At 35.0% G+C, this 19,879-nt stretch overlaps 1 protein-coding gene and 1 pseudogene across 7 annotated transcripts in view; both read left to right on the forward strand.

Moving 5' to 3' along the window:
- The window catches only part of AstC-R2 (Allatostatin C receptor 2), a 471,654-nt gene that overhangs the window by 447,170 nt on the left and 4,605 nt on the right, over positions 1 to 19,879 (forward strand). For 6 of the 7 annotated variants that reach the window (XM_076410786.1, XM_076410789.1, XM_076410787.1 and 3 more), the window contains one exon: positions 18,201 to 19,087. In XM_076410786.1, the coding sequence (XP_076266901.1) occupies positions 18,228 to 19,087 (860 nt within the window). In that variant the 5' untranslated portion in view covers positions 18,201 to 18,227. Of the gene's footprint in view, positions 1 to 15,443; positions 15,575 to 18,200; positions 19,088 to 19,879 lie in introns of those variants that run through there. The other variant, XM_076410792.1, reaches the window with a different exon arrangement.
- On the forward strand, positions 14,493 to 15,289 carry LOC143200341 (somatostatin receptor type 2-like; annotated as a pseudogene).

The following is a 19,879-nucleotide window of genomic DNA, read 5'->3' on the forward strand; positions in this document are numbered from 1 at the left end:
ACTTTGTCAAAAGCCTGAGATATGTCTAGGAAAGCAGCCGAACAATATCTTTTGGCATTTAGGTCAGCGTTTATTTGGTTTAGAAGTCTATGCACTTGTTCTATAGTCCCATGCTTATTGCGAAAGCCAAACTGATGTTCTGGTATAATTTTTCTTTTTTCTATTATATAGTTTAGTTTTTTTATGTATAATTTCTCGAAAACTTTCGAGATTATTGGTAATAAACTTATAGGTCGGTAGGAGGTCACATCTTCTGGTATTTTTCCTGGTTTAAGTATCATTAATATTTTAGTTACTTTCCAGATACTAGGGAAGTAATTAATTCGTAGCATAGCATTAAATATATATGTTAATAGTCTTATAGCCTTTTCTGAGAGTTCTTTTAAAATTTTGCCAGTAATTAAGTCATAACCAGGAGCTTTTTTAATATTAATCTCTCTCATTATTGTATGTTTAACTTTTTTGACCGTTAATTTCTCATGCGGTAAATCCATTTGAAATGGCGAATCTAGAAAGCTAGTAATTTTATTTTCGTCATCTTTATGTAGCTGAGACTGGAAAGGTTTAAAAACATTTTTTAAGTGTTTTTAGAAAATGTCGGCCTTCTCTTTATTGCTTCTCGCCCAATTATTTTCGCTTGTTTTAATAGGTGGGTTATGCTGCTGGGATCTCCTAAGCTTTTTTGTTGCTTTCCACAACGAATAGTCTGTAGCCTCAGTTGATGTCAAGTTTTCTAGGTATTCTTGAATGCCTTGGTTTTGTTCAATTTGGATTAGATCTCTCAGCTCTTTTATGGCCCTAAATCACAAACATAAATTTACGACTATGCCCCAGCAGGATTTGAATCCTCGATTACAGCCACAGTAGGTGGACCGTCCTGTCGCCTTTACCACTGCGCCAACCAGGCCGGCTCTGATGGAATTTGAAATACTATAAATATTCGAAACGATGATTTACTTGAACCACAAGTAACAGTGGTACATTTTTTAAGAAATATTTTTTAAAAAATTTATAATCAAAAAAACTGGATTTATAGATGTTATGTTAAAAAAACGTAATAACGTTGTTTACATTACTTTCAACTAGTCACTGCTAGTTTGAAGAATGTTTACACTAAAAACAAATCAAAGAGTGAAAGAGAATTTTTTTGTTTTTTGTTGTGATTTTTGCAAAATATTTTTTATCCGCTTATTATCTCAACCGTCGAGCAGTTTACTATACTTGGTATCGAGTTTAGATAGTCTTTTCCTCGAAACAGAAGCAGAGCGACAGCGAAAGCATCGGACACATGCCAAATAAAAACAGTTTGCAACTGGCGATTCTAACGATCATATGGATTATTAGCGTGCAGTACACATTCTGAATTGAAAAGTGTGTTAAAAGTGTCGGTGATTTAAGAACAAAACGCAACAATGGAAAGCAGCAATTACTCAACGATTTCGAGCAGTTTCGAGGACTATGAAATCTCGAGAATAATCTTGCTGCTTGCGATACTGGCAGGCAGTGTCGCTGATATTTACCTCATCGTCGTCATCAACAAGTTCAAGGCCATCCAAACCGAGGCCAATTTATTATTTTGCTCGGTGGCGTGGTGCCACCTGTTCTACACTTTCCTGGGCGGCATCCTCTCCTTCCTAATCAGCATACTGACCTATGGAATCCGCGATTTCGGGTACTACATCGTTCAGGACATCGATTATATGTGCCTGGGTATGATGCATTTAACAATGACGTTCATCGTGGTGGATTGGGCCGTCAGTCAATACTTCCCCAGCTTCCACGATAACCATCCCAACCTCTTCAACAGAGGAGTGTTGATCAGCTTCCTGTTGTTTCTACCAGTGATCTTACCTACATCTTACCCTTGGTTCACCGAGGACATGATAGAATTTAGTGGTATCCGCTTTCTTTGCAAGGCCGGGACATTTTCCGTTTGTTTTGTCGTATCGCTCGCGTTGTTCATCATCAGGAATTGTAAACCGCCAGCGAATGAAGATCCCGAAGCCAAATACCGTCTGATGTTGCCGTGCGTTTACTTCCTTATGGTTCTACCGTCCGTCATCGATGCTTGGAACGCGCTTTTCTTCGACCAGCATGTCCTGGAACTGGTGTTTAATGGTCATGCTTCGACGTCAACGTACTTAACCAGCGCGATATTCGTTTTGGCACAAGTAGTGATGGTATCCATGTTGAGCCGCACCAGCAAGTACTTCCGAGCGAATTACTTCTGCTGCTGCAAGAGGAAGGGCGAAGAGGGAAGCGACGAAGATAATTTGAACGATGAAACACCCTTTCACCGAGAGCAATGTTCGCCAGTGACATTCGAGAAGAAATCCGAAGCTGTAAACTTAAAAGATACGCCATGATAAATTTTAAAGTTTGTTTTACTCATTGCATATATTATTTTGAATGTATCCTATTGCTTTAGTTGCCAGTTTTGGGTATATATACCGGATACGTTGACATTCGATGACTGTTATTGTCCACCAATTCGTCATTAGCTTGTACAGTTTGCCTTAATTAACCCTAATACTTATACAATAATTTAAAAAAGAATATTGACAAATTATTTGCCAGTTTTATTTTTTAATGACTGTTATATTTAATAAACACTAACAAAATATTGTGTTTTTAATTAAACCTCAATAAATAACTGAAAAGATAATTTAATCAGTTGTCAAATGATTTTAATCTATAAATTCTGAAATATGTTGAGATTATGAGGAACATAAAAATCAATAACGAGGTAGAAGACATGTAGGGATTAAAGAATAAACTAGATAAAGATCAAATATAAGGAAATAAATAGAATTAGCAAAATATAATTAAATTAAAGAAATTAGAAATGATGCAAAGTGGAATAACATGAATAAACACATTATTTGTTGAAACTCAAGTACGACAACACAAAACAGACCAAAATAATAAAAAAGTAGGTAGTGACTCAGAGCATAGCGTCTTCACGATTGATCTCTAATGAAACACTAACGTCCCTTGGACGTGTTATATATCCTCTGGCACTACTTGTCCACGAAAAAGTATCAACAATATTGTCATCGCAATCCCACCTAGTTCAATTCACATCATTCATATCATTGAATAAAAAAGCTTATAATATGCAATAATCTGAATAAAAACTAGCATTGGGAACTATCTTTTTTATCAATTGGTGATGTCAGACGAAGGTGTACGAATCCTTTCCTGTACAAATTGTAAGAGAAGCAAGAACGGAGATAATTTACGAGAAAGTACTCGAAATATTACCTATTCTTGCCATAAAAACAGTCAAAAGTATTTTACTATTTATCATTCACAATTTTAATATTTTTATCCTATTGCATTAACAATCTTGAAAAATATGGTTCCAAAATGCTGCTATATTATATGTGCTGCTATATAATATATTGTTACTAACAAGCAAACTACCAAAAAAAACTATATATATTAGATATAAATCTTTCTAGATATAAATCTAAAGCCTCATTTTGGCATATTTTCGTCATGGTCGCGGCTAAGATGACAATGCCAGAACGTTAAAAATCAGTCGAATGCAACTAGTAGAACCAAAAATAGTAACTAAAAGTACACCACTGAAACAGTCGATAGTAAATAGTAAAAAATTCAGACGGACCGAAAATAACGACTGAAAACTGTCGACTGAAACAGTTACTGGTAAAAAGTAGTAAAGTCAGTCGTAAAACCAAATATAGCGACTGAAACAGTCGATAGTTCCCAACGCTAATAAAAACGTTTGGTCATATTGACTAACTTCAAGGGACTAGCGTTGCGCCAGAACGTAGAGTCCTTTAAAAAAACAATAGTCCAGAAAAAGAGCCATATTTGAGAAGCGATAAAAACTAAGTTCAAGTCCTTTGTCTTGTCCACATTGTTTTATAGATTAATGATGTTAAATAAAGGTATTTCTGTTGAAGTTTGGTCATATTGACTAACTTCAAGGGACTAGCATTGCGCCAGAAAGTAGAGTCCTTTAAAAAAACAACAGTCTAGAAGAAAAGCCATATTTGAGAAGCGATAAAAACGAAGTTCAAGTCCTTGGTCTTGTCCACATTGTGTTGTTGATTAATGATGTTAAATAAAGGTATTTCTGTTGGAGTTTGGTCATATTGACTAACTTCAAGGGATTAGCGTTGCGCCAGAAAGTAGAGTCCTTTAAAAAAACAACAGTCTAGAAGAAAAGCCATATTTGAGAAGCGACAAAAACGAAGTTCAAGTCCTTGGTCTTGTCCACATTGTGTTATAGATTAATGATGTTAAATAAAGGTATTTCTGTTGGAGTTTGGTCATACTGACTAACTTCAAGGGACTAGCGTTGCGCCAGAACGTAGAGCCTTTAAAAAAACAACAGTCCAGAAAAAGATCCATATTTGAGAAGCGATAAAAACGAAGTTCAAGTCCTTTGTCTTGTCCACATTGTGTTATAGATTAATGAAGTTAAATAAAAGTATTTCTGTTGGAGTTTAAGTTTTAATCAAGTAAACTAAACCCCACACATTTTATGAATTTTTTTACAAGAATTATAACAAAAAAACTCGATATTTAAATTATTTTACATAATACTCAATTAAAGACAAATCTAGGATTGAAAAATAATATCGGAACTACAAAATATTTCTTTAGACAAGGCTGTTTAAAACCGACATGCTTCATAAGTCTTTGGTGGCACAAAATTTATATGACTTCAGTGACTGTATTTGCCAGATATAATATCTTAACACGTCCAAAGGAAGCGACATTCAGATTCACTTCCTTTTGCGTATTCTGTTTATTTTACTGTATTTTGTGTCGCCCAAAGGGAGTTTCTCTTTTTAGTTCCCATTTATTATATTCTATTTATTATATTCTATTTATTATATTCTATTTATTATATTCTATTTATTATATCCTATTTGTTATTTTCTATTACTTATTCGCTATTCATTTCTCTACTTTATTTTTACTACTTTGTTTATTATATCCATTTATCGTTATCTATTTTAGTCTAGTCTATTTTATTATTTCTTCAAATCGTATATACGTATATTCCCCATAACACATTTGATGCAAAAACTTGGCTTGATGCCGAGTTTCTGGATACTGCCCCAGGAAAAGTTTCGACGTGGTAAAATGAGCACCGAAGAAAAGCAGTGGACGCCCAAAAGAGTTTGTTACCGACGAAAACATTTAAAAAATCCTCAAAATGATTTTGAATGACCGTAAATTGAAATTAACTGAAATACCAGACACTCTAAAGATATGAACTGAACATGTACATCACATCATTCAGGAATATTTGGGGATGAGAAAGCTCTGTGCAAAGTGGGTGCCGCGCAAGCTCACTTTTGACCAAAAACAACGACGAGTTGATGATTCGGAGTAGTGTTTGAAGAAGCGTAATAAACCTGAGTTTTTGCATCGATATGTAACAATGGATAAAACATGGCTTCATCATTTCACTCCGAAGTCCAATCGACACTCATCCGAGTGGACTTCACACGACGAACCCGCTCCAAATCGTGGAAAAACGCAACAGTCGGCTGGCAAGTTTATGGCGTCTGTATTTTGGGATGTCAATGGAATAATTTTCATTGGCTACCTTGAAAAAGGAATTTCTTCCTCATCCACCGTATTCTCCAGATCTGGCCACCAGCGACTATTTTCTGTTGTCAGATCTCAAAAGAATACTCGCTGGGAAAAATGTTCGTCGATCGAAGACATGATCGCCGAAACTGAGGCCTATTTTGAAGCAAAGGACAAATCGTACTACAAAAATGGTATCGAAAAGTTGAAGGGTCGCTATAATCAGTGTATCACCATTGAAGGGAATTATGTTGAATAAAAAAAACTAATTTTGCCAAAAAAATGTGTTTTACTATGGTAGGCCGGGGACTTTTCAATTGACCTGTTTTTTCAATATTACCTAGCTTAAGTTTCTATGGTGAGAATGATCGATCATTCTCATAGTATTGCTCAGGTATGTTTTCAGTATGTTTTCAGATGTGTCATTGGACCACCTCCACATCAAAATCCCGCGCCCTTTTTTTACATTTTAGGGTCTGTTTTATAATATAAGTCAGAATTTTAAAATGGTCTTATGAATTACGAATTTCGTTCCAATTCACATTCCAAGTAATAGTCAGCATGCCAATTATGTTAGCGCTTACCAATGCATTATCTCTTATAGCTTTTGTGATATAGGCTATCGATATTTCACACTTTAGGCTCTGTTTTTTAATATAGCCCATTAGTTTACCTGTTCCGATCATTACAATCGTTGAGCAGCTTGGGGCAACTAATAGATGTCAATAAAATCAACCGCTTGTATACGCTGAAATACTAGACGACAATGAAAATCGAGAAACACTCGCCTCGGACACATCCCCAAAAAAAACAGATTGCAGCTGTATGACTAACGCTAGCGATCATTTGCTCAAAAACAGCCAATCGATACGAAATATTTTAACAATCATGCCAACAATTAGTAACACATCGGACTTGATATTTCAAGAATAAGCGGAACAATGAAAACCAAGTATTCTTTAATTGCATCGCAGGAAGCCATCCTTTACATTACTCAGCGTCCAACGTAACACATTTTGAAGTTATTATAATTCATTCAAAATGAGTCATAATGCACAGTAAATTATTGAACCGAATAAAGTTTTCGTATTTATTTTATAGCGTTAATTAAATCCTAAATTAAATTTAGAAAAATGGCCTAGACTAGCGTTAGGAACTATCGACTGAAAACAGTTGCAAAAGAGTCGAACTAGTCGATAGTCAAAAACGTAGTCCACTGAAAATAGTAATTACTATGTCGATCAAATACATGCTCCCACTGTTTTTTCCAATTGTTATAACAAATTGAGTACGGATTCCTTCTAAGAGCGACCAACGGACGGAGATTTTTACGTATAGGTTAGAGTCAGAGTTAAGATTATTCTGTAAATTTTAGTGATACTAACTTTAAATTCATTTGATGTTTTATTAGTGAATGCGTTTCCTACCAAAGCACTAACCGAATATTCCAATAGATACGTTAGTTTGTGCATCAAATGTTAAAATGAATGTTGCAAAGAATATTAATAATTATAAAATAGCTTCATAAAATTCTAATTTCTCATTTGTCGAGTTGGTAGCTATCATGTGGCATAAAACAAAGCAGAAAGCATTAGATTAACAGTTTAGTTGGTAGTAGTTAAAATAATATTGTAATAAATAGGTTTAGGTAGGTATTAAGCTAAATAGTGTGTATATAGTAGAATATAAAATACGTGTAGTAGATAGGTTAAATAAGGTTCTTGTTTATCTTTATTTAGTTATTACTACGTTTATTATGTATAGATTTTATTTTAACGTTTAATGTCGATCAAATACATGCTTCCACTGTTTTTTCCAATTGTTATAACAGATTGAGTACGGATTCCTTCTAAGAGAGACCAACAGACGGAGATTTTTACGTATAGATTAGAGTCAGAGTTAAGATTTTTCTGTAAATTTTAGTGATACTAATTTTAAATTCATTTGATGTTTTATTAGTGAATGCGTTTCTTACCAAAGCACTAACCGAATATTCCAATAGATACGTTAGTTTGTGCATCAAATGTTAAAATGAATGTTGCAAAGAATATTAATAATTATAAAATAGCTTCATAAAATTCTAATTTCTCATTTGTCGAGTTGGTGGCTATCATGCGGCATAAAACAACCCAAAAAGCATTAAATTAACAGATTAGTTGGTAGTAGTTAAAATAATATTGTATTAAATAGGTTTAGGTAGGTATTAAGCTAAATAGTGTGTATATAGTAGAATATAAAATACGTGTAGTAGGTAGGTTAAATAAGGTTCTTGTTTATTTTTATTTAGATATTAATACGTTTATTATGTATAGATTTTATTTTAACGCTTCTTGTGTTAAAAATGGAAGTTCGAGTATTTTTTACGTTATAATGAGTTTCTTATTTATTTATAATTTTTTAGATATTACAAAAACTATATAAGAGGCCGCATGGTATTAATTATATTTCATCTACAATTAAACAAAACATTGACGAATAAAGAAAACTGCGAAAAACCTGACAAAAACAGAAGAAATCAGAACAGAAGAAAACAATAGAAAATTCAACAAAGCCACAAAAGAGCTAATAAATAACGAACAAAATCAAGGAATTCAAAAATATTTAGAAAACTTAACGCCAACTGATGCAAAGAATATTATCTCTGGAAAGTAACAAAATAGATAAAAAACCCTCAACAACATAATCTGCCCATTATATTGGCAACAATACCTGGGCTAGGAATGATTAAGATAAAACGGAAGTTTTCTCTAAACACTCAAAAACATTATTTCCGTACCGTCCCGTACCCGTCTGAAATATCTGCAACAAAAGAAAATAACATATAGTCTATTCAAAAATTTTTTGGTAATGCGTCGTGGATATTTGTCACGTCGAAACATTACAATGTTGCCGCATCAACTGTGAGTTTTAATTCAGTTCGGCTTTGCCATACAAAAAAAATCTAATCTAAATCAAATAATTGAACAAAAATGTTATCAAATATAATTTATTTTAATTTTATAGTACATCTAATACATATATTATTGAGGACTTAAAACTACAATTAAGAACACAGGTATAATAGTTTGTAGGTTAGATTTGTTTTGTTTACATTGAACTCTTCCACGCCATCCATGTAGTATTATCCCGACGAATTGTCGAATTGTAGTTGAAAACGTGGTGTATCAAAGCAAATGAGACAAAATCTACCGATGCGACATTCACCCTTTGTAGAAGATCTTGCCCATCAGTAAAATTAAATAATCAGGAACTTCCGTAAGCAGACAACTAGTAAAAGTCACTAGTTCATTTAAAAATCGTAGATACATTCCTTTAAAATACATATGTGAATTATAAAAAATAAATTACCTAATTGTGTTGGTTACTGTCTTAATATATATACTAAATTCAAATATAAATTTCAAAATTGTTTTATACATTTATTTCCTGCTGTATGGTACAAACATGTGTTACTTCATTTATTATTCCATATTCATGTTTATAATAAAAAGGTAAAGAAATATCATATATATTTATATTTGATCATCTAAAGTTGTTACCACTCTAAAAGTAATTTTACTTATGATACTTTTGTTATAATGTTCAGGGTTGTAGTAATTTAAACTTGTGAATGCTTTATTGATTATTGAAAAGTTAATAGAAATTAGTTTTCATTAAATGCAATTTAAAAAAGGCTAGTGACTTGTAATAATAATTTTAATATACAGACATATATTAGTTTAAATTTGAGAATATTGTCAGAACAGTTTACTAACAAAATTTTTAAATTATTCGCTTTATTCTATGATGCGAAAAAAATATGTTTTTGCTACATCTAATAATCGATAGTACCAAAACAAATCCAAGAATAAAAGTCACTATTGGAACCCGAAGATATTTCTCGAAATGTTTATTGGTGCTTTTTCTCGCGAAATGTTTACGGACCGGTTCCGGTTATCCCAACGGCCGGACAGTTTAGGTCAACCGATTTTTGATAGTATTTTCGTCAAAATGGTTGCGAGGCGACGACGAAAACAAACACACGCCTCGGACACCGAAAAACAGATTACAGCGGTACGGCCACGCGGTCAGTCGGTCGAACAAGCCAATCGATACGACACATTCTAACTACTATGTAGATAATTAGTGGGCGTTAAAAACTTGTGATCAGTGATTAGTTCAGTGAATCGACCATGAACCCTTATAAAGACTACTATATCATCAGGATAATCCTTGCGCTGTTATTCCTGCTGGCGGTAGCCGCCGATATCTACCTCATCGTCATCGTCAGCAAGTTTAAGACCATCCAGACCAATGCCAACTTGCTATTCCGTTCGGCGGCTTGGTGCCATTTATGCTCCATCCTCCTGGGAAGCACGATCTTCGTCATCGTCAGCTTTCTGTCCTACGGAGTCCACCACATCGCCATATTTTTCCTGCAGAACGTCGACTACATATGCCTGGGAATGGTGTACTTTATCCTGGCATTCATCGCGGTGGATTGGGCCGTGAGCCAGTACTACCCCGTCTTCCGAGAGAACCACCCCAAACTCTTCAACAAGGGAGTGTTGGTTTCCTTCCTGCTGCTGCTACCTGAGATGCTGATGACCTCTTTCGCGTGCTACGAAATGGAACTACAGGATCTTCAATTCATCCGGTTTCTGTTCAAGACCGTGTCGTTTTTCGCCTGTTTTGTCGTATTATTGATATTGTTCATCATCAAGAAGTTTAAACCACCGCCAACAGACGACCCTAAAGCCGAGTACCGACTCACAGTACCCTGCGCCTATTATCTCATGGTTCTACCCTCCGTAGTCCACGCTTGCTTCGTGGTATCCTACGACAAACACTTCATAGACATAGTGTTCGAGGGTAGAGCCTCGATAGTCGGGGACCTGACCAGCGCCATCTTCATCTTGGCTCCGGTAGTGATGGTATTCCTGTTGGGCCGTACCAGTAAGTATTTCCGAACGGCTTATATACGGTGCTGCAAGAGGAAGGCGGTGGAGGGGTATGCCGATGATAATTTAGACGATGCGGAACCGGCTGACGAGGAACAAGGACCTCCGGTGACATTCCAAAAGAATTTCGAAACTGTACACATATAAGAAATATAATTGTACATTTTATACATATCAAACCATATAGTGTTATTTCCTTAATGTAAATATAAATAATACAACAGTTAAAATTGTTTATATTTCTTACAAAACTCTTCTTTAATACATGTAATTTATTGAATAAAACAAGAAACAACACGGGCAGTTCAAGGACAGTGAAAATCCCATAAAGTTTGATTCGAATATTCATGGTATGCAAATCGAAAGCCATCAAATACAATTCGGTAATTTAATGTTTTAAACCTTATTTATTTTGGGGCGTTTATATTTTCTGGGAAACCTTAAATGATCATGTGAAATCAACAAGACGGGATTACCGTTTCTTCGTTTTCGTGAGTTCTGTTGTCGCTACTGGCGCCCTTCAAAGCATAGATTTTTTCCAAAAAAAAACGATATTTACGGCACTAGGTCGATATTTTGAATAGTTGGCCAAAATTAAAGCAACAAGTTAATATTTTTTAATATTAGAGAGGGCTTTAATATTATAATTATCTTTAATATATTACCTTTAATTTTTTTAAGCTGATATATCGATATATTTTCATTACAATTATTAGTACTATATTTTGTTGATACTATAGTCTTTCCTTTCAATTATTTTTCATTAAAATTATCACTACTATTTTTGACAGTAGTAATACTTTCCAGTATTTCTTATTATATTTATTTATTACAATTCATTTCATTACCATTACGATTTTCAATACTATTGTCTTTCGGTACTACCAGGTGTACTGAAAAGTAATTACCAGTAGTTCTATCAGATGTCGCTAGGCTTATTTTTCACTATTGCCTATAAAGACATGTACAGTTACAATCACAAACCTAAAGTGCATCCATACCCCAGCAGAATTCAAACCCGCAACTATCGCAACAGTAGGAGGATCGTCCTGTCACCTTGACCTCTTCTAGGATGATTTCTTAAGTTGGTCAGTCACCAGTCGGTAGGCTTAATGCCGAGGACCGTGGTTCGGAGTCCACGTTAAACTGTCCAGTCCAGATTAACCCACAGTTGGTAAAAGGAAACTTCAACATATATATAAAAATAAACCTTAAAAAAAAGAACACACGATCCAAAAATTAAAAGGTATAAAATATGGAACTATCATACAGAATCCTAATTACCACAGATATTCGGAATGATTTTTGATTTCCTTAAATAATACACGCCTTTGTCTGCATTTTAAGACAAAAAAATATCGAGAAAATATAAACAAATAAAACTGATCAGTAATAGTAAGTAAACTGAGTAAACTCATCAGTAATAGAAGTAGAAGTTTGATTATAAGTAAGACAGACAACAATCCACAATGTCACAAGCAAGAATGAGAATATTCAAATAATTATGCCGCGTCTTTGCCAGAGAACAACAAAATGCATTACGTGTGATAAAAACCTAGGCAAGAAGTTTTACAGAGAAGCAAATGCAACAAAAATAGCACATATAACGCACAAGTAAAAATTGAAACTTACAATAAAAAATATCATTATTATTAGCGATTATTTTATATCTGTAAAAGAACCAATGAGAACATATCAACATAATTGTTATAGAGAGATAGTTCAAAGCCGTCTGCGTTTAGAAAACATCACGTATTGCACCATTATCTGTGAGAAAATAAAACATGACTGAAGGCTCTTATCTAAACTATGTTTAGGTTCGGACGTAAACATAAAATATAGATCGCCGCCGACCTCTGACTCTATTTTTCAAAATAAATCTCTCGCTGGTCCCGCCAGATTAAAACAAAAGAACGTCATTTTTAAATTCGATCGACACATTGGCCGAGTTTTCGATTATATCGGCGATTTTTATAATAATTTTTGTGGTAAACCATTCTTAAATGACCCTAAATACAGATGCTCTATAATGCCGAAGGTGCCTGGTCACAAATATAATTTAAGATTATTTTTTGGAGCTTTTTTTTAATAAGTGTAAGACTTTATTGAAAAGTTAAAACGATTTCATTGCTAATCAATGCTCTTTATCATATTTCTGTTGTCATTTCAAGTTCACAAGCCCATTTGGACATATGGAATCCAACTATGGGGTACCGCTAGCAAATCTAATATATCCATCATTCAACGGTTCCAAAATAATATTATACAACGCGATATTCCTCTAGAACCTATAACGAGTGTAATTCAACGTGTTTGTGTGAAGTACTTCGAAAGAGTGTCAGTGCATCCCAATGTACTCGCTAATCAGCTAAATATGCGACGTGATAGTGAAGTGCGTAGACTAAAACGTTTAACACCACCTGATCTGTTTACTGGACATATGTAGACTTTAGAATAAGCATTAGAATAATACTAATTAATTAAGATAATATTTTATACAGAAGATTGCTTAATGAAGTGATTTTCTACATGCCATGTATATATAATATAGACAGAAGAAATACTTATTGCCAATAGGGCAGATTGTGGACTCACGAAGAGTAATAAAAAAATTTTAAGTTCAAATTCAATATGACACATATTTGCGTATCATTCCAGTGTCTTCCTAAAACTCAAAGCATTGCTCAGCTAAACTATTATATAAGCCCACCGACAAAATTATTCTGACTTTCGGTTTACAACATCGACCAGTTTATAACTTACACTATTATAAACACTAACATTTTGTTGAAGAATTTTACGGACATCTGGCAACATATACAATTCAAATCAAATCAGCCTATAAAACAGCTGATTCAGTTATAATGTTCTTACTCTCTTCATCTCTTATTATCATCTCTCTTTAACAAGGATAAAATGAGAACGAAAAATCCACTCCGGGTTTAAAACGAATTTTACATATTTGAAAATTGTAACATAACTACACTTATACATAATACAAATTTGGGTGGTTTGGTTCAATCGTCTAATTTCCTACGTATGTAACCTTATTTCATATTTTAAATTAAATTTTGAATAACTTCGTAAATCTATTTCATTTTGAAATCATCGTGCAGCTATTTGTCGGATACATAGGAATAAGCATTGGTAATTAATCGTAAAACTTTGTTTTGACAACGTTGAGTTGGTAGGTGGTTTAATGCTTTCGGTGCAAACCCATTGTGCATCTCACAAATTGGTCCAAATTGGCTTTATGACTGACTGATAAATCAATCTCTTTGATTTTAGACTGTTATCAACATGACATAAACCTGATGCGTGAATTACTTTTATAGCTTTTTTCCCTTGTTTTTTTAATATTTCATTTTCCTCTTTTTATTGTGAGATCTCAATACTTACTCAATATATTACGCAGTTATTACAATGGATAGCCCAAGTAAAACTACAGCCCGTATGAGTAAAAATGGAAATAAAGAAACAATTGTTGAAAATAAGGAACGCTTCAGGCTTCGGACTCAGCAACCTAACTAAGAGATTTGAGAAATGTTCTAACCGAGCTAAACCAACAACAAAAAGTTATTGTTCCCGCCGGGAATCGAACACGCGACCTCCGCGTGGAAGCTGAACCCTCGAACCGTGAATCCGTAGAAGCAATTGCCTACAATATTTCTACGGCTGCTTATATGATATTGTTTTGTACTTAAAAAGTAAATTGAATGGCTTTTGCACTGATCGACTTCCGATTTTCCGTTACATCAGCTCAGTTAACCGAACATAGAACCTCCTCCTTTTTCGACGTTGGTTAATAAATGCCTATTATTGAAATAACCTAAAGAATCATCAAGAACGATGTACACAAATAAAATTAACAATATAAATAAAATAACTTCTTTTACCCTTGTATATAAGTGATTATATTTCAATAAAAAAATAAACCAAAACATAAATAAACCGTTCTTCTTCCTATGCTTCACCATGGATGACTTTAATCAAGCTGATAACTTCACCAACTTCAACCCCTTCAATGAACATTACTGGACCATGTTCCCCTAGGTGATGCAGATCATACAGACCATATTGTTCACCGTGGTCTGCCTAGTGGGTTTGGGCGGAAATACCCTGGTTATCTACGTGGTGATCCGATTCTCCAAGATGCAGGCGGTCACCAATATATACATCGTGAATCTCGCCATAGCCGACAAATTCTTCCTCATAGGGATTCCGTTTCTGATCGCCACTTTACTCAACGGCCAGTGGATCTTCGGGTATCACGCCTGCAAGGCCTCCATGATTTCCACCAGCATCGATCAGTTCACCAGCTCGATACTACTTTGTATCATGAGCGCGGATCGATACATCGCCGTCTGTCATCCCATATCCTCCCCAAAATGGCGCACGCCGATGATATCCAAAGTGGTCGCGTTCTTTGCCTTGTTCTGCAGCACGCCAAGGAGATCCACTTAGATAACAAGCGCTCCTGCGTGATTTTATGGGGTGATTTCGACCCGGAGAACTTGACGTTGTCCGGAAATTCCACCGACGAAATGGACTACTCCTCCGCCACGGTCTTCCTGCCCTATTCCTTCATATTCAGCTTCGCCATCCCGCTGAGTCTGATCCTGTTCTTCTACTGTCAAGTGTCGGTTAATAAATGCCTATTATTAACATAACCTAAAGACTCATCAAGAACTATTTACAACAACAAATAAGATTAACAATATAAATAAAATAACTTCTTTTACCCTCGTATACAAGTGATTATATTTCAATAAAAAAATAAACCAGTGCCATTAACAAGACGAGCGTTACATTATCTACAGAACAATCCATATTATTTCTTATAGCGAAACGAACAGAAACTTGGCGGGTGATGTGAAACCGGTGCGAATGTTGAATTTACATAAACGCATAGCAGTCGAATCTGAACGACTGCTTTCACCTATTCCGCGTAGATGTTATCGCAAAAGTCAGTTGCAAGCCGAACGACCAAGAATGTCGAGCTGAAGTGATGTGGTGCTCGTATGGAAAAATGATTCGTTTCACCTTTGTTTATTCAGGTATTTCTATTAATTCGCCTTAATGAAATAACTGGTATAAGGTGCATGAGAAACTAATTCTAGTTCTTCGTCCTTATAAAGTGTATAAAAAAGTTTATATGTAACTTTGATACCTCATTCGAAGGAATTCCTCGCTCTTTATTACAGTCCTCAACTCATCAACAAGCAACAGTAGGAAGGGACAATAATAGGGCAATTCAGGATTTTTCAGTTCAACATTTATTATTGTTAAGAACGTAATTATTCCATACTCTCATACTGATTTATTATTATAATAAACTAGATGACTGTAATAAAGAATCACACAAATATTGATTTATAATAATAACATACATTAAGGTTGGTTATATGACTTGGTGAATGGAGGTAGGACGAAATGAAACAGTTAAGGTGACATTGTGTGACTTTATTTCTTGAACTTACATAAAAATATATAATAAAATAGATGAAAAAGATGGCAGCGGTGTTACCTGAAGACGAGGCACGAGGCTTGGGCAGTCGATGGTGGCACGTCTGAACTGAACGATGGTCAGTGATTGAATGATCGAAAGTAATCTTCAATAATATCGTAGATAAACGTCTCGGAGTTGCCAGATATTCGTTATAGTTTACTAGTCGGCGCTGATGACAATCCCCACGTGTCCAACATCTGGGATAATATTTCTAGGTATTTTGCAGGCCGTTATTCTAGTATGTAAAATTCGACATGCTTCAAGGTCGCCGAAATATTATAGAGATTATTATTAAAAATACATTTATTGTAACTAAAACTAAAAGTGGGATTAGAAAATTTTACCAGAATTAACAGCAAGATTCGCCATGTTAAGTCAAACACCAATCGCTAAGAAACATTGACGTCACTTACGGTTTCCTAACAGTCATTTCTGCGTTCCTACTTTTGAAATTTTTAACCTGCTTCGATTTTATTTAGACTATTAACCAACTTCAAAAAAGGAGGAGCTTTAATGTTCTGCTGTATATATATATATATATATATATATATATATATATATATATATATATATATATATATATCGATCGTCGATTTCTCCATCAATTATGGACCGATGTTCAAAACTTTTTTTCTATTCGAAAGAGTGTCCTTCTCGGGTAGTCTCATTGGAACCAAGTCAGGATCTCATGAGGGGAAGGGAGGAAATCGATAGAAAACCTCAAATTTCAAAGACAAAGTTTTTACAGGTATTTTTATTTAAAATAATCAGATATTTGTGTATAATGTTATTATTGAAATGATGTGATGGGAAATCGGAAATAGTTCAGTGCAAGAGCCATTCAGTTTGCTTTTCAAGCACTAACAATATCATATGAAAAGGCGTAAAAATATGACAGGCAACAGCTTCTATGGTGTAATGGATAGAGCGTTCAGCTCACATGCCGAGGTCATGGGCTCGATTCCCAACAAGAAAACAACTTTTTGTTGAACATTTATCAAATCACTTAGCCCAGGAGCGGACACCGGATCCTCAAGCGTTTCTTATTTTCAATAATTGTTTCTTTATTCCTATTTTTCCTCAAACGGGCTGCACCTTTTCTTGGCCTACCCGTTGTAATACTTAATAAAAGAACTACGTAATTTATTGAGTAAATATCTAACACTAAAGAGAGAAAAATAAAATATTTTTAACAAAAAAATTGAACCGACTTCAAAAAAATAATTAAGGAATTCACTAAAAAGTAAAAAATAATCAAACTTACATTTTTAACACAAAAAAAAACTCTTTAAAACTAAATATGTATATAATAATCGTACTAACTAAATAAAAGTAAACAAAAAGCCTTATTTCATTTATCTACTACTACACGTATTTTAAATTCTGCTATATACACATAATTTAGTTTAATATCTACCTAAACCTATTTATTTATTTACAATATTAACTACTACCAACTGACTACTTTGAAGACGGTACCAAATACAGCCCAACAGTTATATTAATTTAGATTTGATTTGTTGGTAATTTAATGTTTTGTATGTGTCACAAAATTATATTATTATTTTTGGATTGTTTTCCCTCGGAAGGGGGGCACTTCCCTCCAAAAGATCCTGATTTAGTTCCAATGGGACCATCTCGGAAGAGCACCCTTTCCAATAAAAAAAAAATTGAAAATCGATCCATAATTGACGGAGAAATTGGCGAACATACATATATACAGCCGAACCTATGTTCGTACCACCCTCATTTTTAGAAGTCGGTTAAAAATATGACATGCCAAAAAAATTATTTAGAATATTCATTTTGGTATTCAATCTGTTTCGTATTAAAATACTAAAAATATTTTACCTAATCCCATTCCTCCCGTAAATTATGAAGTATAATTCTTAAGAAGGTTTTTTTTTGGAATCAAGAAGAATTGAGTGATATTAACCGGACCTAAGGTTACCAAGGGAGAAATCGAAATCGAACGTATTGAGTTCTTGGATTCGGTCATTTTTATGAGGCTGACACACGTTTCCTTTCAAGCTTTTGAATGAAAAAATAACATTAATCTTAATCTGTATCAAAATTAGTATAATTTATTCGATTAAGCGACAAAGCTACTCTCCTGAAACTATATTTTTCATCGATCGCCGTAACTGGTATTTTAATATAATTTTCCTTTTTAGGTATCGTTCTTCTTCCTATGCTTCACCATGGATGACTTCAATCAAACCGACAACTTCACCGACTTCAACCCCTTCAATGAACAATACCGGACCATGTTCCCCTGGGTGATGCAGGTCATACAGACCATATTGTTCACCGTGGTCTGCCTAGTGGGTTTGGTCGGGAATACCCTGGTTATCTACGTGGTGATCCGATTCTCCAAGATGCAGACGGTCACCAACATGTACATCGTGAACCTCGCCATAGCCGACGAGTTCTTCCTCATCGGGATTCCGTTTCTGATCGCCACCTTACTCAACGGCCAGTGGATCTTCGGGCATCACGCCTGCAAGGCCTACATGATCTCCACCAGCATCAATCAGTTCACCAGCTCGATACTGCTTTGTATCATGAGCGCGGATCGATACATCGCCGTCTGTCATCCCATATCCTCACCCAAATGGCGCACGCCGATGATATCCAAAGTGGTCGCGTTTTTCGCGTGGTTCTGCAGCATTTTGCTGATGGTGCCCATCATCGAGCACGCCAAGGAGATCCATTTGGATAACAAGAGCTCCTGCGTGATTTTATGGGGTGGTTTCGACCCGGAGAATCTGACGTTGTCCGGAAATTCCACCGACGAAATGGACTACTCCTCCGCCACGGTCTTCCTGACCTATTCCTTCATATTCAGCTTCGCCATCCCGCTGACTCTGATCCTGTTCTTCTACTGTCAAGTGATCAAGAAGCTGAAGACGGTGGGCCCGAAGAACAAGTCCAAGGAGAAGAAGAAGTCCCACAGGAAGGTAACGAACCTGGTTCTTACCGTAGTGACGGTCTACGTCATCTGCTGGTTACCGTATTGGATCACGCAGCTGACGCTCAGCAATGCTACTGCTAACGATACGTGAGTATTATGTATTGGGTTGCAGTGACGGCTTCTGATAAAAATGTCAAGGCGTTCAGCAATTTTTGTAAAAAAAAACTTAACCTATGTTTCCATCCTACGTTGTTTTCTGTTCGCCAGATTGTTTTTCAACAAATAGCGGCGAATAAGCCGTTAAAAACCCTTCGGCCATTGATTTTCTGAGAAACACTTCGATGCGTTTTAGTATTGAGTACATTTTGTATACGTTTTCTAATAATTCTCTAGTCTCCTTCGTGTGTGACGTGTCTCCTAGATTGCTTGCTATTAAACATTTTAGAAGAGGTAATGCACCATTGAATGTTCTGCAATTATTTCTTGAATAAATAACTGTTAACAGATTACTGATAGTTAACAGTTTTTACTTAATTAAAAAGTGTTTTATAAAAGGAACACACGGAAGAGGGTTTATCCTCAGGAAATTTACCACAATACGTCAAAATATTTCGAAAAGAAAAGTGATGTAACTACTAGATGCTCTTTCAAATGAAATCGATCTTTTGCATAATTTATTGTAATATCATTCACCCAACCTCACCTTTAAAGGCTTAGTTTATTTTCTGGTAGCTCATGACTTATTATATCTGACCATCACTAATGATGTTATGATTATTACTTCGAATTTGAATAATACTGTGTTGAAAATTATCGATAGCGTCCCAAATGCGGTCGTTTTTGCTTCAAATCAATCGTTTAAATCACAGCTGAATATCGCCAAACACCCTTATGATGGGGGTCGGCACCCTCCATCACGAGGGTACTTTTTATATCCAA

The sequence above is a fragment of the Rhynchophorus ferrugineus genome, unplaced genomic scaffold, assembly GCF_030347505.1.
Source record: "Rhynchophorus ferrugineus isolate W39M unplaced genomic scaffold, kcgeb_rfMv2 rfM7, whole genome shotgun sequence".
NCBI classification, from domain to species: Eukaryota; Metazoa; Arthropoda; class Insecta; order Coleoptera; family Curculionidae; genus Rhynchophorus; species Rhynchophorus ferrugineus.